This window comes from Dermacentor albipictus, chromosome 3 (assembly GCF_038994185.2).
Source record: "Dermacentor albipictus isolate Rhodes 1998 colony chromosome 3, USDA_Dalb.pri_finalv2, whole genome shotgun sequence".
Lineage (NCBI taxonomy): Eukaryota > Metazoa > Arthropoda > Arachnida > Ixodida > Ixodidae > Dermacentor > Dermacentor albipictus.
Genome location: NC_091823.1, coordinates 100,621,733 through 100,646,469, shown reverse-complemented (window position 1 = coordinate 100,646,469; position 24,737 = coordinate 100,621,733). Strand labels below are relative to the sequence as shown.

At 45.5% G+C, this 24,737-nt stretch overlaps 1 protein-coding gene across 1 annotated transcript; it reads left to right on the top strand.

Annotated features, from left to right (window-relative positions):
- The first annotated feature begins 8,250 nt into the window (after positions 1-8,250).
- On the top strand, positions 8,251-23,297 carry LOC139057876 (proteasome inhibitor PI31 subunit-like). Its single transcript, XM_070536641.1, has 7 exons — positions 8,251-8,514; positions 9,522-9,674; positions 11,126-11,205; positions 12,662-12,832; positions 16,404-16,553; positions 20,226-20,312; positions 23,204-23,297. Exons 1-7 carry the CDS (start codon positions 8,341-8,343, stop codon positions 23,256-23,258), a joined length of 870 nt encoding a protein of 289 aa, XP_070392742.1. The 5' UTR covers positions 8,251-8,340; the 3' UTR covers positions 23,259-23,297.
- The last annotated feature ends 1,440 nt before the right edge of the window (positions 23,298-24,737 follow it).

The window sequence follows — 24,737 nt, the reverse complement described above, 5'->3', positions numbered from 1 at the left end:
AACCGATCTTTGCACACATAGCTTCTTTGGTCTGGGAGAAACAACGTGCTTCCATTACTTAGACTGTTATTTGTATTGGGATCATAATAATAATAATATTTGGGGTTTTACGTGCCAAAACCACTTTCTGATTATGAGGCACGCCGTAGTGGAGGACTCCGGAAATTTCGACTTCCTGGGGTTCTTTAACGTGCACCTAAATCTAAGCACACGGGTGTTTTCGCATTTCGCCCCCATCGAAATGCGGCCGCCGTGGCCGGGATTCGATCCCGCAACCTCGTGCTCAGCAGCCTAACACCATAGCCACTGAGCAACCACGGCGGGTATGGGATCATAACAGTAAACCGATGTCTCATCACCAATTACCGGCTTGTTCAGGAAATCTGACTCATTCTTTGCAAAATATTCCAAGAGAGCCACCGATGTCTCGACACATTTTCTCCACACTGCCGCCGGACCACAACACCACCTCCGTAGTTAATCCAGATCGACTAAGAGGCTAGGTTACAAGGTTAACAGACTTAGATGGGCTAGTTGGTTGCTGGCTTGATGGAACATGGCTATAACGGTGCGTTTTGAAGACAGGACACAGAAAGAATGCACACAGGACAGTCACCGAACTTCAACTTCGACCCCCGCAGTTGAAGTTCGGTGACGGTCCTGTGTGCCTCCTTTCTTTGTCCTGTCCTCAATACACACCATTACAACCACGTTCCATCAAGCTAGGTTACAAGACTCGGGACCACTTGGGGTTCGCGCAGTCTCCCCTGCGTTGCTCCGTAGTGCGTCTTCACTGCATCATAACAAGCCCTGCAGTGAAGACGTAAAGTGAAGTAAGGCCGGGAATTCAATTGGGTTCACTGAAAATTTTACGAAGGCCTAAGAAATTGGCTTAATGTGTGCCTTCGTCCGTTCGCAGTGACCACCTCCTGTGCCGCCACGCTGAGGCTCATGATGACGCCTGAGTCGCGCCTCTCGAAGCCAGGGTAGGGTGCACATGCGGGCGCAGAGATTTTCATCAGTCATATTTAAAACAGCGCCAAAAAACACGGGCAAGGGAGGACACAGGACGAGCGCTGTTCTGTGTCCTGTTTACCAACTAGCTCGCACCCAAAGCCTTCTAAATATTCATCAGGATAGCCGAACCATCAGGTAGCGCGTGGGGCGTAGCCAGGGGGTGGCCGACCGGGCACCTGCTCCCCCCCCCCCCCCCCGAAATTTCTGTGTTAGCATGCGGCCTTCCCGGCTTTCTCCTACCTTCTGTGCCCGATCAAGTTCGGGCCAACTTTCTCTTCCTGAAAAAAATTTTTGGGTACGGCCCTGGGCAGCGCTCCCCAACCTCACGGTCTGCCTCCCTTTTCGCACGCTATCCGCCCCGGTACGTGTCCGCATTTGTATCAAACAAAATCCTACACTTTATTGCCGAATGCCGAATGAGGGAATCATATCTGGTGGACGGCGTTATGCCCTGCTCGATAAAAGGCAAAAGTAACCGATCAAGGCCCTCATAAGATATCAAACAACTGTGCACTGTATTTGCTCTCCCATCCCCCCTTAGCAAACCAGGATAGGGGACGGCCTCCCTGCGACCGCCTCTCCCCCTGTGCTCGTGCCTATGGTAGGGTGCATGGATGAGGAAAAGTAACCAGGCACCCTAAGTCGAAGAAATTCCCCGGGCTGGCACAGAACCACGCGGAGTAGCCCAAGGAAGAAAAGGGTTCTGTAAGTGTGCACCCCTTCGGGACATACGTCCGTTTCGCCTGCTGCTGAAGTTCTGATTGGCTGGGCTGCGGCCCAACGTGAGAAGGAAACTGGCACCCTATTGTGAACTCTGGGGTCCGAGCGGCCACGAAGGTCCCATGGCTGGTGCCCTGCCAGTTGTTGGGAGAAAGAGAGGTCCAGAACGACGTCTGAGAGATGAGAAAACAAGTTTTATGTACAAATTTACATGATGATGGTTTACAAGAATGGCTCCATGATCCTCTGAGCACACCACGTGTCAAAGTCTTCACATGTCCGAGCACACTTCACAACACTCAAGATCCCCTATTTAAGCAGTTGACTTCCCCTATTTCACTCGAAGGGACCTTCTCGGTCAGTTGGAACTGTCGCCCAGTCTGCAAAATCCCACCCATGGTGTCGCGCCACTCCGCCGGAGTCCGCCTCTGGTGCCCAACCTTCGACCTGCCCTCGATGCAATGAAAAGTTCGGCAGCGTGTTACACTCCTGAAACACATAAAGGCGAAAGCTTGCTGCACACTTGGTAATACATTAAGTTATACGATCGGAAGGGGCAGACTTATTACATCACACATAATTAGCTGCAGTGTGATATACACGTGTGGCGCTTTAGATTGACCCCCTCGACGACACATGCGAGCGCTTAATGCACTACATGAAGGTGCAGCATAACTGTCACCAGTAGGTGTTACAAATGTGCAACGCAAGCCGAACACGTACGATTACGCTGCGTCCACTCAGCAGGGGAAAGCAGCACACGCGGTCCAACGCCTTGCTCCCACCGTTTCGCACGTCGCACCTCGTTTCTCGCTTGGCGAGCATCCTCGGCCGTAACATACTTCCGAGGCCTACCACCCAATCCGCTAGGCCTCGGGTGAGCGTCCTCCATGGATATGGTGGCTAGAAGCCACCATATCCATGGAGGCCACCATCTATCCACCATACCATGGAAGAAGGAGAAAAGTGTGGAGGATATGACGTAGTAGGTTCTCCTTAGTTTTGCTGGGTTTTTTTATTTCTTTGCTGTAGTGGCCCCCCTTTCGGGCCACAATGGCGGCTTTGTTATTGTTCTGTGCGCTCACATGTGTTGCTCCGTAGGTTTCGTATTGTGGCAAAGGCGCCGTGCGGGCAGGTTTGCGTTGGTCTCCGTGATTTGTTGCGCTGCGTTATCTGTACCGTGCTCTACCGGATGTTGCTGTGGCCAGGTGGGACAGGAGGAACTAAAGTTCGTGAAATGAACGCGCATGCAACGCTGTACGCAATGTACCGCGCCACGGCAATGGCTACGGACGAAGTAATATCCGCGGGAAATGTTGCCCTCTTTCGCGGAATCTTGCTAACGTGCTAACGATTGCTTAGTATTGCTGCGGAGCGCGCGGGTCCGGGCAGCACGGTTGCGCGCAGCGCGGCGTGGTTTCGTGAGAAATGTAAACAAGAGAGGAGAGCTGGCCCGATAGGCGGAGCAACGCCATGAGCAACGCCAACTTCCGGCTTCACTTTAGCTTCACAAAGAGTGTCGTCAGGGCCTCTCCTCAGTTTCCTTCCTCCGTGGCGTCCTCCATAGCCGTCTCCGCTTCGCATTCGACTGTCGCCGCAGTCATCGACGCAACACCTGTTTTTCCATCTCTCCTGCCGCTGCTCGCTCGGAAAAGGTCACGTGGGTTCTTTTCAACCAATCAACTAGACGCCGTGCTTTTTTCTTTTTCAAGGTCATCGCTCAACAAGCCGCTTTAGGCGCTCGCCCTAAAATGCAATTTCATATGAAACTGGGGTCGGCGCTGTTCCCACGAAGCCGTCAGCGTAGGCTTTTTGCAACAATTTTGCAGGTTGCACATGGCCGATGAACCCTTTACAGTTCGGGGTCCCCGAACTCGTTTCGTACGTCAGCTCTGGGTCGTTGAGCAGACGAAGACGCGACACACAATCGCTAGTCAATTATCCTGACGTGATGTTGGTTTCGTCGCCAGCTCTATGGCGTCGAAAACCCCATGAAGCGCGAACGACATTCCATAGTTGCACGCTCGCCGCGGTGTGCGTCCTTTGTCCAGAAGGACTGCCAGGCGCAACAGCCCCCAGCCAACCAGCACTTCAGCAGCAGGCACGAAATGGACAGTCAGGAACCTTTGGAATGTGTGTACTGCGTATGTGCTCATTGCGTTGCACTGACTGCGCGGAAACTCGCACCACGTGGCTAATGCGCGTTACCCGAATACCATCCCTTATCGCCGCTCGACGAGGTTATTGTGTGTTGGCAGGGGGCGCGACGTTGCACCTTACGTTGATCACCTGGGGCAAAAACGAAATTTCGAAGAAAAGTAACCTCTTCGGCTCGCTTTGTCAATACATGCATGCTACGACGAGTGGGAAGTGCTATTGCGAGGAAAGAAGTGCTGCGGACTGGACTAGAGCCGGCGAACCAAAGCCCCTCCATCCACGCGCCACCAGGTTAAAGCGCGTGTGGAGTGGTTCATGGCGGACTAATGGCCAGTTGCCGCGTGCTCCGTGCAGCCGTGCATCCCCCGTTTGACCTCGGTGATCATCGGTGACCTCGGTGACCTCGGTGATGATCGAAGCTTCGGGCGAATTCGGTCAAGTAATGGCATTGCCTAAATAGAGGGAAGCCCGCGGTCACTAGATGAAGTCTCAAGAGAGAAGCCAACATCAATTACGTGATGGCGTCGCTGGAGCGAAAAAAAAAAAAAAAAACACGCGACGGTGCCACGGAAACGAAAGCCGATATAGATACGAAATGGCGCGACACTCTTAAACAAATGTACACCCTTTGGGGTGTATGCTTGCCGCCCAACGATCATCGTCATCTGTCTTGTTTGCGTTTCTTTTCTTGAAAACGCGGCGCTCGCTACTTTCCCGTCGAGAATGCTCAGTCATGCTGACAACGCGCATGCCGTTCGTGACTTGGAAGTACCGGGATGGTAGCGTGAAAGAAAGGAAATGCGGACAAGACAGATGACGATTATTGTTGTGTGGCAAATATACACCCCAAAGGGTGTGAGCGGTTTTAGTGTACAAGTCGAGAAAAAATAGCACTTTCTTCACTGCTGCACTCAGTAACTGTAGTTGTTATGTTTCTTTTCTTTTTTGCTTACACTATACTCTATACGCATTGTAATTAAACGTTCGGTGAAATTTTTCCGAAGCGTCTTGCAAAGTTCTTGCTTGACGTCAACACGAGACAGCGAGGAACTCAATGGCTGATATCGATCTAGCAAAACCCTCCTTTATAGTGGCCTCATCACCAGCCCAGTATCTAAGCCCTGCGAATTTTTTTTTATTTGCTGGGTCATGAAGGACTGTATACTCTTGATCGTAGATGCCACTTTCGTCATTTCATTTGTCATGACATTTATTTCTCTCCGTCATTTCAGATTACCTTTCTACTTATTATTTTTTACAGGAGCTTGCGTGTATCTAAGCATGTGAACGAGACTTACTGCTGTCTATGAGACTCATGGGCCTCTTCACCCATTGTAATTCGTCAACGAGACATCCGCCGCGGCGGCTGAGTGATTATGACGTTCTTTTAATCTATTAAATCTATTAATCTATCTGAATCTGATCTATCTGAATCAAATGCCTTTCCGTAATCTATTAAAGCTATGTAGAGAGGCTATGAAAGCCTCTCTACATGGCTTTCATAGATTACGAAAAGGCATTTGATTCAGTAGAGGTACCAGCAGTCATAGAAGCATTAGGTGATCAAGGAGTACAGGAAGCTTACGTAAATATCTTGGAAAACACCTACAAAGATTCTACAGCTACCCTAATTCTCTACAAGAAAAGTAGGAAGATAACTAGAAAAAAAGGGGTCAGACAAGGAGACATCATCTCTCCAGGGCTATTCACTGCGTGCTTGGAAGAAGTATTCAATCTATTAAATTGGAACGGCTCAGGAGTAACGATCAACCACGAATATCTCAGCAACCTTCGGTCTGCAGATGACACTGTGCTGTTCAGCAACGCTGGGGACGAGTTACAACAAATGATTGAGGACCTTAAAAGAGAGAGTGTAAGAGCGGGGTCTAAGATTAATATGCAGAAAGCAAATATAATGATCAATAGCCTGGCAAGAGAACAAGTGTTCAGAATCGCCAGTCAGCCTCTAGGGTATGCGAATGAATACGTTTACCTATAGGACAATTACTCACAGGAAACTCTGATCATGAGAATGAAATTGACATAAGAATAAAATTGGGTTGTAGCGCATACGGCAAACATACTCAGATCCTTACCGGTAGCTTACCATTATCACTAAAAAGAAAGGTGTGCAATCAGTGCATTCTACCGGTGGTAGCATATGGAGCAGAAAAGTGGACACTGACAAATAACTGTTTTTTTTTTTCTGCCCCACATGCTACCACCGATAGAATGCACTGATTGCACACCTTTCTTTTTAGTGGACACTGACAAAGAAATCCCTGGCGTCCGTTCTAGCGTACCTTGACAATAGACCACTGTCAGTTGCAACTGTTTTCACATATTGCCGACAGAAGACATCGCAGCTGAAGGCGAGGAAGGGACTACTTCGGTTTATGAACGAGAGGGGCTTAGACAAGCAGCTGTGACAGTGATGTCACGTACCCCACAAGAGTGACGTACTGTGACTAATGATGTGTGGGCTGTGTTATGTGCTCTCTCTCTCTCCTCCCCATCTTTCGTCCCCCCCATCCCGCTCCCATGTGTAGGGTAGCAAACCGGTTAAGCTAAACTGGTCAACCTCCTTGCCTTTCCTTCTCCACTTTTTTCCTTCCTTCCTGACAAAGAAGCTCGAAAACAAGTTAAAGACCGCTCAAAGAGCGATGGAACGAAGAATGATAGGCGTAACGTTAAGAGACAGGAAGAGAGCGGTGTGGGAGAGCAAATGGGAATAGCCGATATTTTCATTGAAATTAAGAGAAAGAAATGGAGCTGGGCAGGTCATGTAATGCGTAGGTTAGATAATAGGTGGACCATTAGGGTTTCAGAATGGGTGCCAAGAGAAGGGAAACGCAGTCGAGGACGGCAAGAGACTAGATGGGGTGATGAAATCAAGAAATTCGCAGGCGCAAGTTGGAATCTGTTGGCGCAGCACAGGGGTAATTGGACCATCGTCAGTTGTACTTGGCTCCTCGAAGAGAAGAGGCAGGACGTGCACCGACTGAGCTCCTGAACAACACTTTGGAAAGTGTTGAACGCGGTTTGAATCATTGATGCGACCTCAAAGAGGTGCGACGCAATGTGAATGTATTCCTATCGCATTTACCGCTAAATCGCACCTCAATTATCATCATCATCATCATCATCATCATCATAACCATCATCACCACCACCACCATTATTATTATTATTATTATTATTATTATTATTATTATTATTATTTATGAAGAGAGAGAGAGAGAGCGTGCTTCGTGGTTCTCAACAATTGATCCTTCTGATATATATATATATATATATATATATATGTATATATATATATATATATATATATATATATATATATATATATATATATATATATATATATATACACACATATATATATATATATATATGTCGAAAGGCCGCGCTGAGGTTCGGGGCAGTTATTCCACCGAGGTTCCTGGTCGGATCCTGACAGGATAACTACTTTTGGGGTGCGCATCAAAGACATGTTCAATGGAGCTTACATATACGACTGCAATTCGCTCAGCTCCGTCTCAAGACGGGCTATTTCATAATTTCTCCCGCGGTCGCTCGCTTCTGATATTCTTTGGCCGCTTCATTGCGTGATATATGGCCCATCATGCACTCGCCAACCCACTTTCTGAAGTCAGATTCCTGCATTCCCAGACGCTCTAGCCGTGACTAAATCTGTCAGACGCGTTTTGCTAACTTGTTGCTAAATGTGCAGCTACAAACGGCTTGTCTTTTTGCGAGGGGGCTGAATTTTGTACGGACGCGCTGTCTTCTAGCGCATCCCCTCGCAGCAAATTACCATCTCGCCAAAAAACGCAACATCCTTATCATGATTCATTCAGGCTCCACACCTAAGGATAATGGCATACACACACGCAGCACTTGGGTGTGTAGCGCTGCGTGCGATACGTTCTTATGTGCCTTCTCGTGTCCTTGTTCCTTGGCTGCAACTCGCCCCTTTCAAGATGAAGAAACAAGTCCACATCGATCACCACCCTCAGCTATTCGATCAGTGATTGGTTAAGTATTACAAACATGATGCAGCGTGTTCAGCTTTTATACGCTTCTTCAACCATCATATGGTTGCACTTTCAAAGAAGCGGCTGGCGCACAGGTTGCGCTCAAGTTCCGTCAAAAGATAGTTTCGGTTTCTGTCGCAAAACTTGTCTACCGTTTGATAAAAACAAAGAACTAAACAGAGTACCAAAATGTGCATTATTTAGTAAATGTGCAGCGTTGTAAATTTAATACCGCAAACAGATATGATATCCTCATCGTTATTACGATACTCAAGATCTCGCGGAATCGTGGATCTCGGATCTCGTGCTCAAAGCCGTTGGGCAGAAAGCGTTCATTGCTGACGCGGGAGGCGCTGCTGAGGTCGTAACTTGGAACGGCACGGCGCACAAGCCGAAGCAAAAAATCGCTATGTCAAGCCCCGGCGGGTCCTCGTCGGAGTCCTGCGTTGAAAAGTATTTTGGCCTGGAGCTTCTCTTCAAGTCATGCAAGGACACCCTGAAGTCTAAGAGCGATGCTCTCGTCCTGCTGGCCCATTACCTGCTAGTGAGAAGCGGCAAGCGCTGTCATGGCATTGGAGAGCAGGTACTGCGCGTAGCGTCTCGTCCTCTCCACTGCGCCGCGCCCCTAAAGTATTTTCTGCTTCTATACAAGTATTGCATGATTGTCAGCGCCTAGCATCTTGTGGTTTGTGCTAAACGTACAGTTTAAGGTCTGCTTGCATCCGCCAAGTGATAGAAGCATTCGCAAATTTTAGGTTCGGGAGCAGTGAACTTAGGTGATGCAATAACAATCGCAAATATATTTGTGAAACCATTAGATTCGGTGATCCGGATTTGTTGTAAGTCGTGGTAGAATTCTGCACCGCCGAAACCTTTAAACGCGTAACGTCGGGTTCGCCAATTTTTCGTCTCTAGCTCTTGCCGATTCCATTTTCTTTGTAGAAAAACCCTCTAGAAATTTGTATACATGTAACTCTACCAAGGTAGAGCTCCACGCACCAACACAACGCTAACAGAATGCAAAAAAGAGGCACACAAAATTGAACCTCGTTCACCTGTTAATCCAGACGGAACTGTAACCATGAGCCCCTACGTGATCGAAATTATTTGTTGATCTCAAAACTTTTCCCTGCATTGTCGCTTTAGGTGTCGTACATTGGGGCGAGCTCGCTGAATGCTTCATTTACGTCTTCCTTTATTTCACCCGCCGCGGTGGTTCAGTGGCATTAGCGTGGTTCAAGATGTGTGTGTGTGTGTGTGTGTGTGTGTGTGTGTGTGTGTGTGTGTGTGTGTGTGTGTGTGTGTGTGTGTGTGTGTGTGTGTGTGTGTGTGTGTGTGTGTGTGTGTGTGTGTGTGTGTGTGTGTGTGTGTGTGTGTGTGTGTGTGTGTGTGTGTGTGTTTTAAATTCCCTATCGCATTCCGAAGGAGGAGGCATGGAAAAACACTCGCATACATAATACTTCTGTGTACGTACATTGGCGACCCCCGCCCTCACTTTCCCATGTTGTGGTGTCTTTCATAGCCTATGAGTTGCTTAAGGACACTAAACCCCACACTCCTTTTTTGACCCATTATTCTGCCCTGTTGCAGTGGACGCAAGGCTCAAAGGGCACAGAGCTGTTGCCTGACAAGTGGAATGACAACCAGTCCCTGTACACGCTGCGCTATGCCTCCATACAGGGCTCTGAGCGCTACGTGCTCAAAGTGATTCCTTCGGGAGGCTTTTTACTGGTGAACGTGCTGGTAAGTAGGCAGGCATGTAAGCAGCTTTGACAAGTTACCGTGCAGAGAAGAAAGAAAAGTTGTCTGTATTCAACCTTGGGGTAGGTTGCGATGCTGTCCTCTTGTTTCTAGTGTCTGGAGGCAGAGGGGATGAGTAGGGTGTTGAGATGGGGAAAATGCAGACTTGACGAGGGTCTGCCGGATCATCCTGCAATTGTCAGGCGACTTTGTTGATTAGGTCCATTATACATATATCTGAGTGTAGTGTGGGTGACACTGCCACCACTATGCACCTAAATATGCCTGTAAGATTTTTATGGCATATAAAGGATGTATTATCTGTCATGTAGTTGTTAGTAACAGTTTATCTTACCTGTCACTACTCTGTACAAAAGTACCAAAACTGTGCTTGTGTGCCTGTTGTTTACTTGCCTATAGGTCTGTTGTGTGAGGGTGTGTAGCATGAAGCAGTAGCAGCAGCACATCAGACAGGGGCAAGTACACAGTGCACCATAATGGAACACTAAGTAGTTCCAATCTGCCACCCTGTTGAACGGTAATGCCATTGCGTGCTTGGTACCACACCCCGCAAGCTGTGATGTCGTGCCATTGCTAAAAAAGAGCTGTGTTCACGTCCTTTCAGCATGTGCAAACTGCACTGGTTTAAGAACTGCTTCAAGACCATAAAGTAGTGTGACAGCATAGTGTGTGGCTCTAGAAGTGGTGCTTCCAGGGGTGTGCATATTTTGCTTACGCTTGAAAAAAAGATTTTGTGCTCACCGCTGCACTGTTCTTGCTCAAATTTTGCAGAGATATCATTCTGGGGTCTACGTGGTTCAGTGTAACACTTTGCAAAGTTAATTGCCTGGTTTTTAAGAAAAAAAGTGAAGGGTTGCCTTTGTTCACGGGAATGCAAGCTGCTGCCGTGATGGCACAAGCATAAACTTGTCAGCGCCTGCTGGCAGCTGCATAAAGTAGCCGGTCACTCCTCTGGAACACATGGCAGCCCTCCCTGAAACGCTGCTTTCTGAAACTGCCGGCAGGTGGCAACAACAAGTTTATGCTTGCACTGTCGCGGCAGCAGCTCACATCCCCATAAACGAATGCAAGTATGCACTTTTTTTCTTATTAAGAAAACTAGGCAATTAACTGTGCCAAGTGTTGCATTGTACGATGTCGACTTCAAAATGAAATCTTTCTGCATAATTTGAACAAGAACAGTGCAGCAGCAAGCACAAAATCATTTTTTGAACACCTTAAGCAAAATATGCACATCCCTGTAAGCTGAAGCAGAGACAGAGCATTAGAAATTGTTGCAACAAATAAGTAGCACTGCTAATGCAAAATAAAAACTGTAAATAAATAAAATGCAGATATCTTTTGAGTTGCCTCATTGTAGTCCTGTGAATTACATTCTCTTGGTCACACTGCTACAATTTTTCTTTTTTTATTTTGGCCCCACCCTTTACTAGAATGTCCGCAAGGAGAGGACAGCTTCAACCAATGTCACCATGAACAAGTTTGCAAGTGGCAAGTTTGAAGAGCTGTCCAGGTGCGTGCAAGGCAGAGTCTAATCATTGTCATTTGTATTTGTGTGGCTTTGTTTACATCCCTCGTGGCAATTCTGTTTGGTGTCGTATCCGCAGCCTTGAACTCGATGTGAACTTTTTGACACCATGCAGCACTTCTTTTATAGGGTAGAGTGTACAGTATGGTGCCAGCATGGCACACACGGTATTATAATAAGGTGGATATTGTACAGGCTGCTTTGCACAGTCAAATCTCATTGGCACGGTCACAGTTGATTTGAATTTCAGGGTGATAGGAATTTTGCTGAAGTTCCAGCCAGCGTACATTAAATATGACACATCCCATTTCAGCGTGACTGGAGCATTCTCTTGGGCCAGAGTGGATGAAACAAATTCTCGGCTGCCGCAAGATCTTTTGGACTAAGTCGCAGCGTACAATTCCAGAATTGGAGTTCGAAGTATTGGTCTTGCTGATACCTGCAAAGATCTGCCAAAACACTCACTTTGTCTTGCAACGAGCACGGACAATGGCAAATTGGTTCTCCCTTTCTTCTTTCAGAGGAACATGTGCGACTTTCCATGGTAGCTTTGAGCTGCCCTCAGATGAATGACAATGTTTCCCTTCATTAATGCTGACAACATAAGGGAAGAAATGAGCGTGGAGCTTTACCTATTCCAAAAGGACCTCCTTGACAACATTGAGAAAAGAATGGGCGAGAAAGCCATTGATGAAGGCATGTTAAAGAAAATAATAATTTGAACTGTATTAGTAAATTGCCCCTTTACAATATCAAAAGAGCTACTCTTACCATGGGAAGAGACTTTGTAAGCCAGAAAAAATGTAAGGGTGAAAGACTGATGGTGGCACTACCACTTTGAAGTACCTGCACCAGCTCACCCTGATGTCTTCAATGTTGACAGTACCTGCTTGTGCCTGGTTAATCTATCAGTACAGATGAAATGAATTGCATTCTGAAGCAACCAAAAAAGTGAATTTCGCAGGTGTCTAGAACTTTTACTGTACGCAGTGCATCTGTTTTGCCGAACTGCTGCTTCTCACGTACAGTGAAAGTTGTGCAACATCCTGCTCCAAGTAACTTCTTTGATTTGTTCACTCGTAAATGTCAGTGGAATTTCGTTTTGTTGAGAGACAAAGGGAAATGAAAATACTGCAGTGTCGCCAACTTTTCTCTGGTGAGTTCACTGAACGAAGGCTGCATTTTCTTAACGTAAGTGCAGCTGGCAGTACTACTGATGATCCACCTGTTTCAAATGATCAGTACAGAGTACCTGCCTTCGATACGTGAATGCTTTAGGTATATGAATAGGGGTAATCCTGATGGGGACATGGGAGTATGATTGGCTGCGTTGTGCTTCACCCTCAGCCATTAACATAAGCCATGCTGAGCGATAGAAGCACGTGTCATGTATTGTGAATGGCTTGTGTAGGTGACGGAGCCCTTTTTGTTTTTGCAACAGGGCATACAAGAGCCTGGATGACCTGATCTCCAAGCTGAACACGGAGGTGGTCTCTGTGCTGGATACGATAGACAGTACCACCCAGGCCTCGTCGTCACGTGAGGCCTCGCGCATGGTGTCCCAGGAGAACAATCCCCTGCATATCCCCAGCAGGCAGCCTGGCATCGAGTGGTGAGCTGACTGCACTCACTCCTCCATCCTGGATTTAGAGTGTCACACCTAATGCTGAACAAGGTTTTCTTTAAAGGGACACTAAAGGCAGCAAATATTATGTAAACGTGGACTTAAATTTCAGAAACCATGCAGCGCATGTTACATGACAAGGAAACACTTTGTTTAAGAGAACTAGCACAATTTAAGTTGCCTGGCACGATTTGGGAGGTGCGACACTGCATACGTCATCACCCTTTACTGCCGTCGGTGAGCAAAACAGCACCTGACAGCCGGCACTACGTCTTTCTTTTTTTTTTTTCATAAAATGTGACAGCATGACCAGAAATCAAGCAAAGACACAGCTGACAGCATCCCAAGACATCACATAGATCTAGCATTTTCAGCTGCTTGCAGAAATTTCACTTATTGCCCGGAAGTCTGTGCAGCAGCCCGCCTGCCACCATATTATTGCATAACAACGTGGCAGCAACCATCAATCCAAATTTGCTCTTGCTACTTGCTCTCCTCTATGGCAGCAAGAGATAAACGGTTAAATGAGCCTTCGCTTCATCCAGTTTATCACCGAATACAAGTTATCTGAGATTGGACAGACAAACAACCTCAAAGACATGGATTCTCGAAAGTATTACGATTTCTAGCTATCGGATGGCACCACAGCATTTGCCGCTGACGGCATGGAATGCATTTGCTCTGGCGAAGACACGACATTGAAACTAGATCTAGTACTCTCTAGTTAAAATGTTGGCCTCATGGAACGTTTGAGATATTTTTATGAGTGTGCATTTTTTTAAAATTGATGTTTTTATTTATTATTTGACTAGTGAGCGAGCAAACTCTGATTCAGACACTGAAAGTTTGTCACTACCTTTTTTTAGTGATACGCGGTCTTGTCTTTCTCGCTTTCATTTCTCGATCTAGTTTCTCACAAGTATCTCGTCACTTGTTGCTGTCACTTGAATATTGTGTGCCTGTAGTTGCTCCTTGAGTATGAGCTTCACAAGCCAGCAAGACAAGTGCAGGACTATGCGATACAGGAACTACCATGCATAAAAGCACCGGCACCATTGGGTTGAGCGAAAACAACCTTTTGACTACATGCCGTGTTGTTGTCAAGGGTAACTGGCATCTAAGTGTAAAAAGTTCTCGACCGCGGACTCGGCTGCCTAACCGCACACTTGTTAGAAAACCATCTCTGGTCGACAGCGGCCCGCAAATGTGCCACTGTGGACCAGAAACAGGCGACGCAAAGTAAGGCACAAGTGTACACTCGCCCCAAGCGGCTCCCACGCAAGAAGGGTGCCTCACGAACTTGAGGGAGCAAAACAGAAACACAACCTTTCTCTTTGAAACACAGTTTTACTGTCTCTATGACACAGGCTACTGTGCACCGCCGAGGTCGTAACATGCGGGGCTCGAGTTGGAGGGAGACGCCCGTGGTCAGCGAAGGGGGTCGAACAGGGGGTGGCAGCGAGGCTACAGGCGTGCAGCCCGCCGCTTGCGGGACTGTCTCCTCAATGTCTTCGGGGCACCTCACTTTCGGAGAAAAACAGGACCTGGTGTTTATGGCGCCGTGTTTGTTGCTTACATAAGGGTAACAGGCACCAATGAGTTTCTTTCTGAAAACCAGATAGAATTGGGCAAGTAGCATTTTCTCCCATCTTAAAATGCAATGATGTTTTTAATATTAATGGGTGTGTTCTTTTGTCTCCTAATAATGAGGAGTTTCATCATTGGGCTAGTACTTGGAATGTCTCAGTAGAGTCTGAAATCATGTCCTACATTTATCACAGTTTCTCTCCTACTAAAGCTTTGTTCTCGATAATACTGATGCCTTATACATTTTCGAGTATTCATCTATCGCTTTAGCTTGATTTAATGTTTGCCTTTGGTGTCCCTTTCAATTTTGAGTGCTTTGCTTCATAGGCCAGCAAAAGAAGCAATTACTCACTTGTACTCATTCACAAATATTTTTTGTAGGCTATGTAATCACTTATGCACATGTGCACTCACATTCTTGCTCATCATCACCAGCAATTCACTCGCATTCATAGTTGCTTGCACTCACACATACCAGCACCTACTCATGCTCGTACAACTCCCACTCGCACGTACTCATGTCCACTTACACTCACCAGAAGTCACTCAAGTTGATACTCCAAGTCCACTCAAACTTGCCTTCATTGACTTTTGTTCGTATGTGCATCCTCTCAAAATCTCGATCATGCTCATGTCTACTCACTCCCTTCATCACTCACTGATGCTCTTTCTCACGCCATGAAATGAGTGTGTAGCTAGTACGAGTCAGTTTACTTGCAAGCGTATGTGCCAACCTGTGCTTTGCTGACTGAATTATACCTTTGTTATCATTGTTACAATGAACATTGACATAAAGAAGTAAACTTAAAATCCGGTTGGCCATGTTTCATTTCATTAAATGCGTACTGCCATAACCGAACGGAAAAAAAATGCTAGATCCATGAGAATATTAGCTCCAGCGAAGCGAATATATTTGTTTGTTCACAGCTCAATATATCTATTCTGGTAGCGAAAATGTGAAATACTCTGCAGGAGCAACTTAAAACACCACATTCTGGACTCTCATGTGCATTTTGACCAGTGGCTTGGCTAGCTTGCAGCCAACATGCTGATTTCGTTTGATAAGACTTGACACACAATTGCATTTTAAAATGCATTTTGAGTTTCAACTCTATTTACGTACTCTGCATAAGGGATGGCAACCCACTGCCAAGCCACAAACATCGACAGTAGACCCTTTGCTAACTCGTCGAAGACATCATGCTTGCATTTTTGTCACGCATACCTAATTTCTCTTTTTTCCCCCACCATTTTCAGTGTGTGCTCACTTAGACATAGGGTAGCTATTTAATGAAGCTATCAAGCTATTTTAATGTCATGTGCAACTTCGTTATATGCGAGGTTTGTTTGTACTAACGTGATCACCTTTATTGCCACTGGAGCGCTAGTCGTTACTCTCTTCTCAGACCCATTTAAGTAATAAATAAATAACGCAGATCTTAGAGCAGTGATGACACAAGATTTTAAAGGTGGAGTGCCTGCATGATTCAGTTATTCTATACATATAGATACCTTTCATAAAGCTTTGATGGCAAACGGAGAATGAATAGTTCCATATTAAAGGCTGCACTGTCATCAAACTGTGGCACCTTTCAATGCAGACATCAGCCTGTCAAAGGAAGGGCCCATGACAACAGGGACTTTTGACATAAAACAGCTCTTTGCACACTCTGAAATCGAAAATTGTACCAGTTTTAGCTAGAGATGGATGTAATAATTCATCATGAACTGAAGCTCATGAGGTTCACTGCCGTGGTCTATTGTGACAGTAGCTATAGACTGCAGTAGAAAATCCAATACTCACAAAATATGTGTCCTTGCTTTTTTCCTGGAGATGCTCTGCTATCACCCTCTGTGTTTATTTGGCCAGTGAGCGAGCAAACTCTTTGCCACCATCGTGTTCATAATGGAAATGTGCGTAGTCATGGCAAGCAGCAGCCAGAAAGAGTGGTTGTCGGTTGTTGTGTGCCAGGTCCCCGCTGCAGGAGGTTCCACGGGTGGGCCAGCGGGATCTGAACCCCTTCTACCAAGGGCCACCCGGCGGTGGCATGCTCATGGACCCCCGACAGCTGCCCCGGCCACACCACTCGGACCCCGGCGTCGGCATCCCTGGCATTCCCAGGTAAGTGGACGACAGACAGCCTCTTCAGTGGTAATGGGCCTTTTTCGTAATGTGCAAGTGCACTTCTCTGCACCACATTTGCCCAGCTGCGGCACCAGTAGTGGTTTAAATGAAGACGAAGTGCTGTCTACACATGCTTTTTCTGCATGTCTCCATTACAAGAGCCACATCCACATTTTCCATGTCATAATGCAAGCAAACTGTGCTTGCATGCTGTGTTTGCAAAAATGACTGTGCCACCATTAGTTGGCCAAACTGCTTCGCTGGAAAGCTAGCTTTGCAATTCTGAAAAGGGTCTATTGATTAGCACAAATAACACACACACCCAGACTAGAAACAGTTGTTCAGTCATGCATGTGGCTGGGCCAATGGTGGTAAACTATGGTTTAATTTATAACAGCACAACTTCCTGAACGAGAACAAAACCAAAGAACAGACAAGGACAAGCACCGGCTTTCAATAAGGTATCTTTATTGTTAACGAAAGATATTATATACATGTTGCAGAATGCAAACAAACATATTTACTTTGCAATAAAGATTCTCAGTACTTGTCCTTGTCTGTTATTTGGTTTTGTCCTCTTTCAAGAAGTTGCGCCATTGAACTTAGAATTGTGCAGAACCAACTAGCCCAATCTTTGATGTTACTAATTATACTGTGGTGCCATACTACGCTTGCTGCACGTTGGGATACTTCTACGAATTGGTGTGCACCTAAGTTACTTTGGCCGCCATGTGAACAACTCGTGCTCAGATGTTAAACAGGGTGCTGGGTAGGCGCACGTGTGTGTCATCACTTTAGAAGCAGGCATGCGTCTACTACAGGCCGCGAAACTTGGATCTGAGTGTCATTCTGGAAACAGAGGCCACGAGCGATGCCCAGCCTTCTAGTTTGGAAGCCTTCACTGTTCATCCTTGACACCTAATGGACTAAATTTGTGGCTTCCATAGAGATTGAAAGAAAAATTTCTCATTGCTCCTGAGTAAGCCTTGGCACCCAGTGTTACTCGGGAACAACAAGAAAAATTTCCTGTCAGAATTGCAGGACCATGGCAAAAGCCTCACTAGAACTCTTACCCACATTTTGACTGATGATATCAACAACATAGGTATTTGGAAGTTCGCCACAGGTAGCCCTTTAGCTCTCTTTTCAACCCCTTGGAGACTTCTGCAGACAGAGCTTTAACAAATAAAGTGCAGTCAAATTTCTTATGGCTGGTTTTCGTTTAAAGAAACACTAAGAGCAAATATTTAGTCAAGCTTATGCAATTGGCTAGTGTTCCACCATGTCCGAAGCACCACTTTTTCTACAAACAAAGCCTTCATAAGTGAGAGAAATAATACAAATGCAGGACAACATTGGCACTACAGAGCACTGCCCATCTGAAAATATGGTACTGGCTATACCATGAAGTAACATGTCCGGTTTACATTTAGTAAATCATAGTCGGCCACTGTTGGTAAAGTCAATTATGCTGCATTTAAACATAGGACATAGAGCAGTTCGGCCAATTTTATTGATCCTTCCCACAGAATAACTCCCTGGTGCTGCTACTTCATACTGCTCTGTCAATGCCTGTCAATGCCTGCTCTGTCAAAGCAGGCAGTAACACACAGCAGTGCTTTAAAGCAATAGCAGTAGCATTTACAATATGGACACAGTAAAGGTGCCAATTACGAAATGACAAGCCCAAAGGCATGTTTAGGTAACCTAGCAGTGCTTGTCATCCAACGTCAATGGCACAGCCGCAGTGGAATGTGCACTCACTGTGGACGATTTGAATTGCCAAAGAATCGGGCAGTTCATTCAGTTAGTTTTCTCAGGAACTAAACCATATGTTGCCGTAAAACAAGTGTTGCAAGGCTTTTAGATGAGTAAGCCAATAAAATCTTAGATTAATTCAGCTTTTGCCTTCAATCTCTCTATAAAAGATCAACAAGACTTTTAGCGTGGACAAATCCATATCTGCCAATCTGTGAACATTAAAATTAATAAATATCTGCGAGCATGAATAGGAGGGGTGAATAGGGGGAAAGGGGCGATAACATTTTTTTTCTCCCCCCCCCCTTTTATGGGGGGGATACATGCGCACTTTATTTGCAAATAAACATGGCACTTGAGCAGTAGTAAATGTTCAAACAGCAGAGACTGAAGAGCAACGCTGTTCTTTAGATTGCATTGACTTGTCCGGTGACATTGCTGCTGCAAGTTTTTCCTGCTTCAACTTGCTCAAAACAAGTACACTCTTCTTGCATATGGCATATTGTGCTGCCAAAGCAGGATGGCACAACTAGCGTACAGTGAAACCTCGTTAAACCGTAGTTGACTGGAGCTCGGAAAAAGTACGTACTAAATGGTAGTATACTGCTTAACCGAAATAGCATGAGATCGCCCACTTACCTGACAAAAATGGAACTCAAGAGAGAGTGCGATGAAAGGGGAAAAAAAACAAAAACATGCAGTATTTATTCACTTCGCGCGACAAGAGTGCTATTTTCGTTTGATGCCGCCGCGGCATAGCAGCGGCGATAGTGGCCTCAAACTTGCTGAAGCTGTGAGCCAGCTTTTCAGCCAGCCCCTTCTTCTCGGCAAACACTCGCATGGCGGATTCTTCGTTGGCGTTGCATATTCTCCGCGCACAGGCGCAGTAGCGTTGCAGAAGTCACGGGGCACCTTTTCATTGCGGGGTGCTGTTCTCGTCGCAACGATTGCATTCATGAGGCTGACATAACGTGCAGCTTCTGCCACTGTCAGTATCGGGCCTGAATAGCCTGTGCTGTCGCTTTCCATGTCATCCTCATCACTGTCGCTAGTCCACACTTCAGCAACAACAGAGGCAACGATGGCGAAAAGTCGAACCTCGTAGCCGACATCTCTTTGCAGTCGCAGCAGCACTGCCGAGCAACTTCTTCGCATTCCAAATGCCACACATTGTAGTCAACAGCAGATCCCTGTCGCGTGCCAGCGACGACTTCTTTGTGTCATGTTCGACAGCACGAACAATGTCTAATTTTTCTTCTATACTGAACACCCAGTGTCTTATTTATCCGAGCTTCGGCATGACGCAAGTCCTCGATTGCACGATGCCACAACCTTGCCACAATGCTCTCTGGTACGGCGCTGAAATGATGTTGACGTGGCTTCACACGCAAATGCACAGGGCGCTTGGAGGCTGTTGTTCCGATCTCCAAGGCTTGTTGTTCTGCTGGGCCGCCTGATGGAGACAACGCACCGCCGTGTTTGTGGGACAAAAAGTGGAAACACTACGTGTTGACCGATACGTATGCAATAAGTTGGTACGGTTTATGCGGATACAAAACACATTATCCTCAATGGCCGCTGAGTCGGGGATTTGACTTTACTACTTTTAAAACGAAACTACTGATTAAGTGAGTACGGTTTAATGAGGTTTTACTGTACTGCAATTCCTTTCTTCTGTGCATTACTCACCATTTATTGTGCTGCCGCATCCCTCAACACCTTTAAAACTTATGAATGTTTAAAACTGTCTTGAACAGAATATATTTTTCGTAGAACTTTACACAACAGTCGTAAATTAGCACACATTTGTAAACATTAAGAAAAATTTGGGAGAGTTGGTAGGTACACTAACCATAGCCATGGTATTTGGTGCAGCAGTAACAATCTGCTTCTCTCTCGCTATTTGTGCAGGGGATCTATTCCACCTGGTGCCAGGTTTGACCCATTTGGGCCCCCGCGACCAGATGCGCCAGGTACAGCCAACCCGCGGTTTGCTGGGTGAGTGGCTCCTCGTGTTTTTACGTTTTTTGCCCATTTGGCAGTCTCAACTTTACTGTCTCACTTTAAAATTCTGCAGCAGCAGTAGCAAATGTGTTGCAGAAGTAGAGTAAATTTTGAACTGGTGGTACCAGATGGTAGAAGTTTACATGAACTGTATCGAGGAGAACTTATTACTGCGAAGCTTAAATTGTCATGTGCAGTAAACAGTAGGCTAGATTTGGTGTGGTGAACACTTAGCTACACCTAACGTGATGCCCGTCATATGCAGTGTAATGAAACTTGTAGTGCACTTGGTATTGGATAATGTTGTTATTGTGTAATGTGTTCCATATGCTGCTGGAACGTGCAAATCGCATATCATGATAACTGAATTATGATTTAAGTTTCACTCTTATCTACGGAAACACGGATGCATTTAATTTGTCAGCTTTACCATGAGCCATCCACTTGTGGAATTTTCTCCATGACAACACTGTCACGCAGATGGACAGAGATAAATTTAGGCAACTTTAGAACCTGCAGTTTCTGTCCTAAAAATGTGTCATTCTATGTGCATTTTCTGTATATCCAGGGTGTCTACCAACCGGGAAAACCGGGAAAACCGGGAATTCTCAGGGATTTTGAGTAGTCTGGAAAAACTCAGGGAAAACTCAGGGAATTTGTGCTTCTATCAGGGAAAATTAGCTGTAATTTTTTTAGAGGGTCAAAAGTCGCGGTAATGCTGGCTCGAGAAACAGACAGGACTCGTAACGAATCGTCGTCGGCTGGAGGAGTTGCCAGTGTACAGTCAACGACCGACTTTCCGGATTCCCGATAACTCGGACGGCTTCGCGGCACCACCACGTACCGCAAAGAGTCAATGTATCATAACGTCTGAAAATTCAGACGCAAGAACTCTTCGCCGTCCGATTTTCTAAACGTTTTGCGTGATCGCAGGTCCGAGACGGCATTAATGAAAACCACCACCGCTGCTATTTTGATTACCTCGCCGCCTTGAACCGGTGCTCTCGCACGCAGATGCGCTGGCAGCCGTGGCCACCACTGCGGCAACGGTAGGCCTAGCTGCTTCGACGTTCGCTGTTAAGCTTCTTGTCGTTCGGTGCCGTGTTTCTTCATTTCTCCGCTGACAGCAATAATTTTGTCTTCGAAGCTCGGAAAGCACGGCGCATTGCATAATGCTCTTTCCCAAAAGTCTGCTTCGCCTCATTACAGTCGTGTCACGCGGTGAAGCGTACAAGCGTAGGAAGGGGCAATTGTCGCGGGACACTGTATGTATTTCTTAATTTTACCCGTGTGCACTCGCCCTCACCTGTCACAGTAGGAGCACCGATATACCTAATAAGTGCACTGACAGTCATTCAGAGCATTTTCAGACGTACATGTGTCGATTTTAGCCCTTAAGGGCAGTAAAAGACAGGAATTTATTTTTTCGGACTGCCTGATTTTTTGGAAGTTTTCGCGGCCCCTAGGGGGTCTGAAAAATTGGACGTTGACTTTAAATTGACCAAGAGTATTCTTCAAATGGTCCGTGGGGCGAACGCGCGGCGAAAGGAGGACGAGAACAGAAAGGATCGACGCACTGAGGAATGAACGACCACTTCTTTGAAGGAGCCTGCGCTCAAAAAACAAATTGTTGGCTGATGCTGAGATGCAGGTGTCCCTCATCCAAACCAATATAAACTCTTTAAAGCAGTGAAACACAACACTGAGGCGTTTTGTGCGAGCTGAGAGTATGTCAGGACAGTTGCATGACACTGAGCATGCTATCAGTTCATAGAAATAGCTCACATTCGAAAATGTTTCCTTCTGTATGCATCTCCTTTTTATTTGTGCTAGAGAATGTCCAACTCGATTTGAAAATTTTTTCGAAGACATTTTATTTGCTGTGCATTTTAATAACCCCTCCCTTATATTTTTTTTGAATAACAGAAACACTACTCCTTAGTATTCAAATTGGATTAAGTCGGTTTTCTTTAAATTTTTTTTATATGCTTACTAGAGAGTGACAGCATAGGGCGATATGGTTTCAGCGCGACTTGACATAAAACATAGTTCTGCATCACTCAGGGAATTTTGCAAAGGCACTCAGGGAAAACCTGGAAAACTCAGGGAATTTGGAAATGTCAACTTGGTAGACACCCTGATATCTATCTAATGTCACACTGATTTTTTTTTTTCTGTTTCATGCTTTAAACTACACTTTTTCTTGCATGATGTTTGATTATCTGCACGAGCAACGAGCATAGTAAAATTTCTCCGATGTTTTGTACACTACCCTGAACTGTAATTTCTGCTTATCCAAGTATTGTTAGTATTGTTTCTATTTTGTTTTTTTCTTGCATTAAGCTACATTTTATTACACGATGTTTGATTACGTGCACGAGCAGTGTGTCTGGTAAAATTTATCCCATCTTTTGTATGCTATTGAATGTTCATTTGTAACCTTGTTTTGCAACTATAATTTTTAATCATCTTTGCGGTTCTCATGTCTAGGTATTCACGTGTACAACTGTCTTGCAGTGATTCCCCACTTACTCAGTGCTCCTCATGGGGCCTGTAAGGTATTTCAAAATAAATAAATAAATAAACAAAAAACCATCTACTGTAAATTTAAGCGAAAATTCAAAATAGATGCGGAGGTTCCCCAACAGTCTTTGAATTGTGACAACCTTTAAGAATTACACGAACATCGCACTGGTTGAATTGGTCTTGTTCGTTAAAACAAAGAAGCTCATGCTTCTGTTGAAACAATGAGCCCGAGTGACTTTTAAAAACAGTTGCTGTAACTACGTCTTGCCTTCATGATGAAAAGTGCACCATTTATAAGACCTTGCTGGGCACAATAGCAATTGTACTTCATGATTGTGCGTTTTCATTTCCTCCAACAGCCCAAACCCGGATCACCTCCGGCCGCCGCCAGATTATGACGACATGTTCAGCTGAGCTGATTGTAATATTTTTAATAAACAATTCTTTCTATGACCCTTGGCCTTGTGATGTTTCCTTATTATGGCCACTGACATGGTACTTAAACATCTAATTTCTCTCAGTGATGCTTGAAGGAAGAGCATTTGCTGTAGAATATTTTTAAACCACCCTCACTCAGATAGAGATGCTTCATCAATGCAGCAGTTGCTTGTAAAAATTTAGAAACTGCATCGTTTTGGTAAATATTTCCTGCGCTCGTTGCTACATAGTGGAACCTTGTTAATTCAAACTTCGAGGGGCTGGAGAACTTAAATAAAACAGAGCCAAAACTAAAGAGAGTCCCTTTGAATATTGACGCACTACTTGTTCTTCCTTTTTCCGAGGACTGCATTTCTCCCACTAACAACTTGGTTATCGCTCAGCGTAAAACATGCCTGCACAATTTGGTAATTACTGTTATCATTTACTCTATTGTTTATGTTCTCATTGAATTGAGTTGAGAAAGAATTGGAATCAGATTGTATAGTACCACCTAGAAGGCACACGAAAACCAGCAATTATGCTGGAATGCTCAACAAGAGTTGTATACAAGCTGACGCACTTGACCTACAGGTCAGATTTCGATGATCAATGACTGCGCTCGCCGCTATTGTTGTGCTTTCAATGCCACTTGCTTTTGTAGGGACAGGCTGGCTCAATAAAGAGTTCGTTTCGTGATTTACAGTTTTGCTGCTGCGTTTTCCAGCCACTACGTGACAATATAGCACTTGATAATATGCATGGTACAGTGCACAATACTGTATCACCAACTGCTAGTGTAGGCCTTGCCATGTATTTTTGGAGTGGGCGCTCAGAATTCTAATACTGATCATTGAGTGAGCGTGGATAATTCAAGCTGAAAAAAAAAAAAAGTGCATTGATGTGCGTCTGTGACTCGCGCCAGTCACCGCGAGTACCAAGGCCACCCTTTTCGACCGTAATTCGCTATTGCTATTTCCTCTCGGTCACGAAAGCAAGCAATCAATAGTATAATAAAATCGGCCATTACTTAGTCTGGCCTCATGTTGTTGACAAAGTATTGGCAAATTTTTGTCATCGCTGACGTTAGGACCAAGGCGCCAGTGAACTGCTAATGTGTTTCGACTTCTACCCATCAGATGGCACCCTAGTATTTAGTGCTGGTCATGTGTTGGCAATGTGGAATGTTCTAAAAGGCTAATTCTTCATTGCATTATTAATTCTCTTATCCGCTGAAGCGCGATGACGGTGTGCCAAAATGTTGATCATGTGGCATGCTACCTTGGTTTCGCAGAGAGGCGGCACATGAGCTGTGGGCTTAACATATCACAATATAGCAAATCAGTTCTGCAATATCCCACGAGGTGGAGAATGGTGCATGAAAGGGAAAATTTGTTATCCACCAAGCATGAAGCTACAAAGAAAAGCCACACAGGTTTCTTGGAAGGAAAGCTTTGCAGATGAGGAAAAATTGAT

Bases quoted from the DNA above. Each gene is read 5' to 3' on its own strand.
- LOC139057876 (XM_070536641.1), top strand. From the start codon at position 8,341: ATGTCAAGCCCCGGCGGGTCCTCGTCGGAGTCCTGCGTTGAAAAGTAT. The intron at 16,554-20,225 runs GTAAGTGGACGA...CTATTTGTGCAG, and splicing joins GGCATCCCTGGCATTCCCAG to GGGATCTATTCCACCTGGTG. The intron at 20,313-23,203 runs GTGAGTGGCTCC...TTCCTCCAACAG, and splicing joins GCCAACCCGCGGTTTGCTGG to CCCAAACCCGGATCACCTCC.